This window comes from Gracilinanus agilis, chromosome 6 (genome assembly GCF_016433145.1).
Source record: "Gracilinanus agilis isolate LMUSP501 chromosome 6, AgileGrace, whole genome shotgun sequence".
Taxonomy (NCBI): Eukaryota; Metazoa; Chordata; class Mammalia; order Didelphimorphia; family Didelphidae; genus Gracilinanus; species Gracilinanus agilis.
This window is the reverse complement of record NC_058135.1, coordinates 173,664,613-173,675,761: the sequence shown is the minus strand read 5'-3', so window position 1 is coordinate 173,675,761 and position 11,149 is coordinate 173,664,613. Positions and strand designations below refer to the sequence as shown.

The window sequence follows — 11,149 nt, the reverse complement described above, 5'->3', positions numbered from 1 at the left end:
TCTCTAAGAACCCATCCAGCACTTAAATTTCATTATTCTCCCTTAAGATTTCTAGGGTAGGCTAAGAAGGAAAAAGGAAAATGAACAGTTTATGAAACTCCTATGAAGCCATATGGATCCAAGATCCCCGGGGATTGAGCATTCCCATTTCTCTGGCAGGGGCCAGGATAGTGACCTCTGAGGTGACTTGGTTCAAGCGAGGGATGATTCCGGCAGTGAAGTAGTAGGGAACAGTGGGGGTTGGGTAGGGAAGCAAAGGATTTAGAGTCGGAGGATCTGAGTTCAAATTCTGCCCGAGCCCATCTCGTAACAGTATATAGGGCACTCCACCCTCAGCTTTGGTTTCCTTACCTGTAAAATGACCTCTACAAGCTCTAGATCTAGGAGCCTCTGATCCGTTTCCCGGACGGAGAGGTGCTAAAGGAGGCTCAGTTTGTCTAAGCAGACAAATGCAAACAAGGGGGCAGAATTTGACCTTAAATTCCACCCTCCCCCAGTCTCCTTAGCGGCTGGGCCAAAGTGCAAACTACATTTCCCGACAGGACTCAGGAGTCGCCATGCCCTCAAACCCATCCCCGGATGTAGGAAATCACTTCCTGGTTCCCAGGGCTCTGCGGCTGCTGAGGTTAGAGCTACTGCTGCCGGCTGGCCAGAGCGGAGAGCGGGCCTCCTCGGGCGCTCGGAGCCGCTTTTGCCGCTCCGCATTCCGCCGTCCGCGCGAACCTGACCCTAGGCGCGGAGCAGGTATTTCACCAGGCCCGGCCTGGTTGGGAGACCCTGTCTGGAGAGGCCCCTGCATGGCCGGGGCCGTGGGGGCGAAAGTTGCCTGAGGGGGCGGAGTAGTCTCTTGGGGAGGAGGGGGGGGGGGCGCGGGGGTAGCCGCTCGGGGTGGGGTTGGGGTACTGCGTCGGAGCGGGGAAGTCCGCTGACTTCTGCTTCTTCGTTCTTCTCTCGCCACAGGGTTTCCCTCTCGCGTGCTTCTCCCTCATGGCGGATCCAGCCCCGAACGGCCCCCAAGGGGCGGGCGCCGTGGTAAGTGCTCGGGGTGCGGGTGAGAACCCTTCCTAGTCGGGAGCGAGGGGGACGTCCCGAGGCCGGAGGCCCTGCTGGCGCATCCCGGAAGCGTGAGGATTTCAGGGCTGTCATTATTGATGGGGGGCTACAGGTGGTGGTCCCTGAACTACTGCTTCCGGAATGGGCTTGTCCTGGGTTCCTGGGGAGGAAGAGAGCGGGAGAAAGGGAGCCGGAGGAAAAGCAGAAGGGTGGGAGGAGAGAAGGAAGAGACAGGAGAAGTTTGGTGGAAATACCATTGGATTTAGGGTGAGAGATTCCAACCTGTGTTGGAATTCTGCCTCTGAACTTTAAGTGTACTTGAAGTCCTTTCTCATCTCTGGGCCTCAGCTTTTTTAAAAAAGAGGAGTTTAGAACGTAAGTGATCTTTATGGCCTTTGCCAACTCCAAAAGACTAGGCCCTAGGTTTGAAACTGAAATGCATCCTTCTTTTCTAGTGTGCCCCCTCAGTTTATCGGGAATGAGAGCCCAAAGAGGTTCAATGTTTGGAGGCAGTTAAGTTGTGGCAGTGGATAGAATGCTGGGCTTGGAGGCAGGAAGGCCTTAGTTCAAATGCAGCCTCAGATTCTTGCAGGCTGGATGGCTTTGGGAAAGTCACTTAACCTCTTTTTGCACCTGGAGAAGGAAATGACAAACCACTCCAGTATCTTTGCCAAGAAAATCCCATACATATTGGTCCATGAGGTCATGAAGCATCTTTTAAAAATTCTATTTGTAATGGTGTCTTCCTGCTTTCCTTCTCCCAGAAAAGCATTAGACTTGAGTTATATCTTCTTCATTGCCTTTGATAGTCAACAAATTCAATAAGTGTCAAGATTATATTATATTGAAATTATATCACCTTCAAAGGGGGAGAGAGCTTAACAACTTTAAGAGGAGTTTCTATGCCACATCTTACATCTCTCCTATGAATTTTCTTACTTTTCTAAGTCATCAACTGTTCTATAGGATGATATATGGGAATAATCTAGAATAGGGGTATCATACTCAAATTGAAATAGCACTTAACCATCCATACGTAAGGATCCTTGTGGAGTCATCTTGACTTAGAAAACCATATATGTTTATATACATTTTTATTTAATACATCAATATTAAAATCAAATAGAAACCATATTTTATTTTATTTTATTTTTTTAACCCTTGTACTTCGGTGTATTGTCTCATAGGTGGAAGATTGGTAAGGGTGGGCAATGGGGGTCAAGTGACTTGCCCAGGGTCACACAGTTGGAAGTGGCTGAGGCCGGGTTTGAACCTAGGACCTCCTGTCTCTAGGCCTGACTCTCACTCCACTGAGCTACCCAGCTGCCCCAACCATGTTTTAATCTATTCGGGTTGTATTCTAGAGTGTTGTGGTCTTAATTAGGGCTGAGTACCTCCTGTTTGATCCCTCTGACCTTACTCAGTATAAAGGGTTTTACAAAAGTCTTATTGAAATCTTGAGCTATTGAAGTTTAAGCTGTAAGCTACTATTCTTAACTTTTTAGAATTAGATTTCATTTTGTAAATTAACAAATAGATTTTATGTCATTCTAGTTCCCCCATTCCACTGGGTAGAAAAGGAGAAAAACATCCTCTGCACCCTAAATCCGTGATATCTCTGTCAGGAGGTAGATAGCATGCTTCATTATTGGTACTCTGAAATAGTAGATGGGTATTTCATTACAGCTATCAAAGCTATTTGTCTTTACAATGTTACTGTTATTGTATAAATTGTTCTATTTCTGCTATTTCATTCTTCTTCAGTGTATACAAATCTTCAGACTGTTATCTAGTTTTTATAGTACTGATGTTAGAGTGTATGTTGTTCTGGGTCCACTCAATTGCTCTCCAGGATGATTGGAACTATTTACAGCTCCACCAACAGTTCATCAATATTCTTGCTTCTCCATAGCCTCTCCAACATATGCCATTTTCTTTTTTGTCAGCTTTGCCAATCAGGTGGGTGAAGGGTGAGATCTCAGAATTGCTCTAATTTATATTTCTTAAAGTGATTTAGAGTGTTTTTTAAAATATGCCTAGAAATCTCCTGGGTTTCTTTCCATAAGAATTGCTCATTCATGTTTTTAAACAGTTTCTTAACTAGGAAATGGCTCTTAATCTTATTGATTATATCTTGGAAATGAGACCCTGTATCAGGGAAACTTGGTGCAAAGATTTTTCCCCCCAGTTAATTCTCTTATTATTTTAGTTTGATTTGATATGTTTGTGCAAAAACTTAAATTTTGTTATCAAAATGATCTATCTTATCTTTATCTCTTTGATCATGAACTTTTCTTTTATCCATAGATCTAATAGGTAATATTTTCCTTGTTTCTCTACTTTGCTTATAATGTGACCTTTTCAAAAAAAATTTACCTTCTGCCTAAGAATTGATGCTAAATATTAGTTCCAAAGCAAAAAAATGGTAAAGGCTATGTAATTGGGTTAAATGACTTGCCCAGAGTTACACAGTAGGTAGTGCCTTTGAGGCCAGATTTGAACCCCTCAGAACCTCCTATCTCCAGTAAACCACTAAACCACCTAGCTGTCCTTAGGATGTGACCTTTTATGTTTCTAGGTCATAAATCTATGTGGAGCTTTTATTGATAAAAGTTATGAGCTGTGGTCTAAATGTAATTTCTTACATACTGCTATCTGGTTTTTCCAAAAGTTTTTGTTAACTAGGGGGATACTTTGTTTTTATTGAACCTTAGGCTACTAGCTTCCTTTGATCCTTTATCTTGGGTACCTAATCTTTTCCACTGATTCATCTGTTTTTTTAACCAATATCAGATTGTTTTGAGAACTACTACTTTATAATGTGTTAGAGGAAGCTTTTCAAATAAGGTTATCCTTTTAAGCAGAAACCAGTAACTTTTAAAATAAAAAAATTTGTTCGAAGTGAAATTGTTACTACCTATAGAATATTAAACAATAAAATGCTGAGAAAAATGGAGGATGTAAAACCACAAGTCATGTTGTTTTTTGTTTTAAAACCCTTACCATTTATCTGCCTTAGCACTACTTCTTTTTTTTAACTCTAACCCTAAAAAATAATTAATTAAGAATGTTTTCCCATGGTTACATGATTCATGTTCTTTCTCTCCCTTCCTCCCATCCCCCTCCCATAGCCAATGAGCAATTCCATTTTTTACATGTGTCATTGATTAAGACCTGTTTTCATATTATTAATATTTGCATTAGGGTGATTGCTTAGAGTCTACATCCCCAATCATAGCCCCATCGACCCATGTAATCAAGCAGTTATTTTTCTTCTGTGTTTCTACTTCCACAGTTCTTTCTCTGGATGTAAATAGCTTTCTTTCTCATAAGTCCCTCAGAATTGTCCTGGATCATTACATTGCTGCTAGTAGAAAAGTCCATTTCATTCGATTGTGTCACCACAAGCATCAGTCTCTGTGTACAATGTTCTCCTGGTTCTGCTCCTTTCACTCTGCATCAATTCCTGGAGGTTGTTCCAGTTCACATGGAATTCCTCCATTACATTTTTCCTTTCAGTACAAATAGTATTCCATCACCACCGATGCCACAATTTGTTTAGCCATTCCCCAATCTAAGGGCATCGCCTCGTTTTCCAATTTTTTGCCACCACAAAGAACACAGCTTAGCGTCACTTCTAAGAAAGAATAGTGTCAAGGACTAGGCATTCAGGGTTAAGTGACTTCTAGGGTCACACAGCTAGCACAATTCACATTTTAATTTGTGTGTCTATTTCAGATAAGTAGGTGGGTGGGATAGTGGATAGAAGCCCAGACATGGAGTCAAGAAGATCAGAGTTTGAATTCTTCTTCAGATGGTATTTATGTGACTCTGGAGAAATAGCTTAATCTTGATGAACCTCTTTCTTAATCTGTAAAATGGGTATGCATATAATCTCTTGTTTGATCATATCAACAATTCTATAATAATAATAATAATAATAATAGCTAACATTTCTAAAGTGCTTGCTATGTGCCAGGCACTGTTACTAAGCACTTCATCACCTAGCTGCCCCTATAAAGGTAGTATTATTACCCACGTATTATTTGTTTAAAAACTTTTAGTTTGCAGAAATAGACCTTTGCTGGAATTGTTTAATCTAAAAGATACCTGGTGTTGATGAGTTCTATATTGTTTTCAGATCTCTTAAGTATATGTAGTTTTTCTGAACATAATTTGTTCTTTCCTTAAAAAATTTAAAACATGAATATTACTTAAAGAAGATTTATAATCTTTCTTTAAAATTATAATCTATCCCTCGACAGTGTTGTTACTTATTTCTTATCTAATCGGTTTTCTTTGTTTAGATATGATTTTCACTTTTTGTATTTTGATACTTTTAAAAATTTTCCTTTAATAGGATAAAGGCTGTCTTTACAAGTAATATCTGAAAATCATAGTAATGTGATGTTCATCTCATCCTGTTATGCTTATACAAACTTATTAAATGTAACTTTTTTTTTTAAGACTCCTTACAGGAATTTAACTGGTGATATGAAGGAAAATTTACATTGTAACTTCACATCATTTTGTTTAGGAAAAATAGTACTTTATCCTAATAGAATTTTCAGGTTTAATTTACTAAAAATCTTAATTTTTTTCTTCTTGAACATAGCAATTTATGATGACGAATAAACTGGACACAGCAATGTGGCTTTCTCGGTTGTTCACAGTTTATTGCTCTGCATTATTTGTTCTTCCTCTTCTTGGGTATGTATTGTACCTGTTCTGTTTTGTGTATTAATTTGATGTCATGAATTCCACAAGTGTCTGTTGAAACTAACTTATTTGTAAGGAATTGCCAGGTGTCCTTGGAGATAGAAGGATGAATAAATCAATCCCTTTTTTGAAATCAAGGCACATTTTGTTCCTAAATATTTGATGATATTTGAATGTTATACAAAACTCTTAGCAAAAATGGTTTTGTGGAGCTAGATAATGAGCTTGGGCTGTTAAAGCTTTTAGTTTTATTTAATGGGTAGGATTTTTTCTTTATAAAAACCTAGTAGATAATGGGCATTTGTGTGAAGTGATGCTGTTTTTTAATAATATCTGAAGAATATTTATAAAGTAATCTCATCCATCAATGGTAAGCAGAGGTTTTGAGTGTTGTGCAATTATGATGCAATTCCCCAATGAGGAAGATTCATGGTGGTTGTTTGTGTTGTATGATAATTTTTCCTCTGATAATTTACAGGTTACATGAAGCAGCAAGCTTTTATCAGCGTGCCCTGTTGGCAAATGCTCTCACCAGTGCTCTGAGGCTACACCAAAGATTACCACACTTCCAATTAAACAGGGCCTTCCTGGCCCAGGCTTTATTAGAGGACAGCTGCCATTACCTTTTATATTCTCTCATCTTTGTCAATTCTTACCCTGTTACAAGTATCCTTTTTCTACAGTTTTTAACTTAAACTTCAGTTTTAGCAGTATTTTCTCTGTGATAGGAGTCACCACATCCTAGCTGCTTACCTAATCGACACTCATTCATCTCCCCTAGTATTTTCCATAGTGATATGATAGTAAGATATGAATGTATGAATTTGTGATTGTCATTATAACTTCATGGGTTAGAACATTCAAACATTCATATTGGCGCTAATTCCTTCTGGGGTTCTGAAGAAATAGCTATTGGTGGTATTGGAAGGGGCTGCCTCCATCTCTTGCCAATGGACTTGTTTCAAGGGAGATTCATCCATAGGCCCTGGTTTTACTGTCTCCTTCCTTGGCATAGAGAAAACCAAATAATATTTCTGTGCCTTCAATTTTTCATCACTGTTTAGAATTTTAATCTAGAAAAATTAATATTTGATTTGATTTCAAGGATGCAGACCTCCTCCTTAGGCATCTTAAAGATCTGGATCTAGCCAACTTCTCCAAGGATGCCTTTAGTTTTATTTAATGGGTAGAATGGTTCTTCGTTTTACAAACCTAGTAGTTCTTTCACTGTGGGCTTCTTTGCTTCATTCACTATTTATGAAAACCAAACTGGCCTACTTTTTTCCTCCCATAGGTAGCATTCCATCTTCTGGCCTCTTGCCTTTGTATAAGTTAGCCCCATGCCTACAGTGCTGTCTTCCCTTGCCTCTACCTCATAGAATCACTAGATTCCTGCTAAGCTTAGCTCAGGTGCTGCTTCCTACAAGAAGACTCCTGCTTCCCTTAGTTGCTAGCTTTCTCTTTCTTGTCCCCAAGAAACAACTTTGTATTTTATTGTGTATATTTTATATTTACTTTTCTGTATATAGGTTATTTTCCCCCAGTAGAATTTCCCCCAGTAGTTCCTTGAGGGTCACAAAGTTGTTACTGTGTTTGTTAGCACAGCGCCTGGCACATAGCAGGCACTTAATAAATGCTTGTTGAGTGAATGGATGAATGGATGAATGGCATGACTTATAATTAGAAGAGAATTGGTTCGGGAATACACTCATTAAAGTTACTTTGATATTTATATTGTATTGGTATTGTATTTTTCTGAAACCCCAGGATGGCCCTTGCCATTTATATTCTTGAGTTAGCATAGCATCATATACTAGAATAGTATACTCTGTGCTACTACAGTGTTTTATTTTCTTAGAAATCTATGGTAAGGGTAAATGAGGAATCTGACTAGATTTATTTTAATATTAAGTTGACTGGTCATATAAAGACTTCCTGTGATTTTTGTTTGTTTTTTTTTTCACATTAGACTCCTTCTCTGGGTGATTTGGATTAGCCTAATCATTCTTGAGGTGTACCAGATAACCACCTTGTAGTAGAATAGCCTATACTGAAACCGTCCTAGGACAAAAGGTCTTTTAAAGTATCCAAGGAAGCATGTATCGTATTGACCATTGGAGACCTTAAGAATATGATGACACCTGCTGTAATCTTTGCTTTTTGCTATAAAAATAGGTTAAGCAGTACCAGTTTATTGAAATTTTGGTTGTTCTAGGTTTATTTTTCTATACTTATTACTGTTTTTTCCCATTGGTTCTGGATAGGATGGTTGTTTGATTACAATTAGCTGAAATATAAATTGTCTTATCAAAATATTTGACAAATCTTAAATATTTTCCTTAATTTCTTATTTTAGTGAGTATCTTTCCAGTCTTATTATTCTCTTTACTTCATGCTGCTACATATACAAAAAAGGTTCTTGATGTAAGTATGTCACTTGGTAAATTTTTAAAATATTATGTTATAGTTAAATTTTTTATATCTAAGAACACTAAGGCATTTTGGCAATTAGGGTAGTGGACAAATTTCTTTACTCCTATCTACCTCTACTATGAAATTATGTAATTTAAAGGTTTTAATTTTGGCTTTTTAATGATAGCTGTTGAGGAAAATGTCTCAATTTGTTCAAAACTTATGATCTTTGTTTCATAATTCAAATTCCTTCAATCACTCTGCTCCTTCAATTCTGACATGCTGGATGGTCAGGGTTGCATATTAATGTTTAGGCCTGCCTTTTGGTTCTTTCTTTTTGGTGGAGAATGACATAAACTTGGCATTTTTAGGTCCAACTGTTTTTGAACAAAAGTATTTAAAGTGATCAAGAGTCCTATTTCTATGTCATTCTGGGTTTTATGGTGTTTTTTTCTATTCCTATGGTCACTCTGATTCTTCAAAAAGCACAGTAATTGGATAGGCAGTTTCTTAGTATGGAAGGTTGTTGTTATTATTGTTTTAAATCTGGATCTGTAATTTAATTGACCTCAGGAATACCTAGTATGGAAATTCCCTTTACTAGTGAACTCAGTCTATCTATAAGTTGAATTAGACTTATCTGAGGGCACCAAAAAGCTAATTGACTTGTCTCTGGTCTTATGTGTCAGAGTCAAGACTTGAACCTTTTTCTGATTCAAAGGCTAGCCCATTATCAAACATCAGCTCCTCTGCAAGGCGCTTTGTGAACCTAAAATTACTATAATGAGGCATTCTTATTTGCATACTTGGCTAACAAAATTCTTACATTTTTAATCTATAAGTCAGTGTTCTTAATATGGTAAGGGAAAATGTTACTAGTTTTTTGCATTAACTTGCTGTCATCGGAGGGGAACAGAAAAATTTAATTTAAAACACTAAAGTTAAAAAAAAACATTTTGGAAAGTTAGCTCTTTTTTTGTTAACTTTTAAAATGTATGAAATGTCCTTTAAATACAATGAAACCTACAAGCACAAGTGCTTTTTTAAAACTTAACTTGTTTTGTGGGTTATGAGCCTTACAGACCTAAATAAAATTGTCTTTTTATTAGTTGTTAATTTATACTAAAATTATTGCATGTATTTCTATTTTTGCATAGTTGGTGTCTGTTTAGATTTTTTTTTTAATTTTGTTAGTGATTTTTCAGTTTTGTACCATGTCACTTCCCAATAAACTGCTCCCTTTAGAGACCCCTTGTTTATAACAGAACAGTTAAACAAAACAGGCCAACATAGTAACTTCAAATGACAGTGTTTCTAATGTCTAACAACTTGCAACTGTAGTCTACTATTTCCCTCCTAAGAGCACAGAAATGTGCAGTCCATTTTCAGTTCTCTAGAGACAAGATTAGACATTGTATAAAATGGATTCAGACATCTGTGAATATGTTCCCTTTATATTATTAAAAGTTGTGTGTTGTTCTGGTTATGCTTTCTTTGAATAATAAATCTATAATGAGGCATTTTGCTATCTAAAATAAGAAAAGAATTGGGAAATCAAATAAGATTTTACAGTTTTTAATGCAATTTTCCTCTTTTTTTTTTTTAAAGGCAAGGGGTTCAAATAGTTTGCCTCTAGTAAGATCTGTTTTGGAAAAATTAAGTGCTAATCAACAGAATATTCTGAAATTTATTGCGTGTAATGAAATTTTCTTGATGCCTGCTACAGTTTTTATGCTTCTCAGGTAAGAATACAAGTATTTATGTTATACATTATTTTTATGTTAATGATTTTAAGTGATGGACAAAGAGAGGCTAATATATTACTGGTAAACTCAATGAAGAAATGCTTAAGTACCCACTGTGTGTCAGCTCCTTAAAGTGCTTAGAATACAAAAACAAAAATAAAGTGAATTTCTGCCCTACTTTTATCATATGTGTACCTATGTGTGCATGTATCTTGTTTTTTCATTCCTTTTGGTTAATTTCAGAAATTAGAGAGAAAAAGAAGAAGAGAGAGATCGAGACTGACCATAGTTCAATTTCTTGTTCTTTTTAAAGCCAATATGTTCTTCCTGTTGTAGTTTATTATTAAATTAAAAAATATTAAAGCCCATTTATTATTTTTTTTCTTTGAGGGTAGAAATGTTTTTCACTATGTCTGAAAACTGTTCATTTTGCCCTGATCTCTTTGAAACCAAGTGGTAAGACAGGAAGCAGTTTGGATTGGGCAAATCTTTTTATGAGTTGAAATAATTTCATTCACTCATTAATAACTTTTTGTATGCAAAGCTCATAGTGATGACACAGTGAAGAAGTTCTTCCACTATTCCTTCCTGCCTCTTCAGTTCATTTGAACAAGCATTTGTTTGTGTACTTTGAAAACAGGTTCCCTTCCTAAAGAATTTAAGATTAAATCTTCCTGTTCCTTAGATTTTCTAATTCCTAGCCTTTTTTTTTTTTTTAAATGTGAAATAGCTTCATTTTTTTAAACTGGGTACAAGTTGTAATGTCAGATAATGAAATTAGTTTAGCTTGTGCTTAGGTCAAATTTCCAAATCTAAAATATATTTTGCATAATAGTAGAATTTAAGATGGTCCTCATAGCAGTTCAGCTTTTAGTTAGTTAAAACATGTTTTTTTTATCTCATATAAAGTGAAAAGATGCCCTATTAACCTGTCTCCCTTATTCACTGTTATTTTCTTCTGATACAATAAGAAAGAGGGATAGGAAGGGAATAGTTATTCAAAACCAACTATATACTTGGCCCTATGTTATGTACTTTACAAATGTTATCTCAATCCCATCATGCCTCTTGATTAGAATATACTGAGTAATGCGCTTTTTTAATAGAAGATCATATTTAGCCCATTAACTGAAGGACATGCTAATCAGTATGTTTCCTTGACCAATACTGTTAATCTCTCTCTCTCTCTCTCTCTCTCTCTCTCTCTCTCTATATATATA

At 36.7% G+C, this 11,149-nt stretch overlaps 1 protein-coding gene across 1 annotated transcript in view; it reads left to right on the top strand.

The window, feature by feature from the left end:
* The first annotated feature begins 666 nt into the window (after positions 1-666).
* The window catches only part of TMEM33 (transmembrane protein 33), a 25,110-nt gene continuing 14,627 nt past the window's right edge, over positions 667-11,149 (top strand). Inside the window, exons 1-6 of the mRNA XM_044680539.1 lie at positions 667-744; positions 961-1,032; positions 5,669-5,763; positions 6,251-6,438; positions 8,129-8,196; positions 9,793-9,926. Of these exons, the coding sequence (XP_044536474.1) occupies positions 988-1,032; positions 5,669-5,763; positions 6,251-6,438; positions 8,129-8,196; positions 9,793-9,926 (530 nt within the window). The 5' untranslated portion in view covers positions 667-744; positions 961-987. The remainder of the gene's footprint in view (positions 745-960; positions 1,033-5,668; positions 5,764-6,250; positions 6,439-8,128; positions 8,197-9,792; positions 9,927-11,149) is intronic.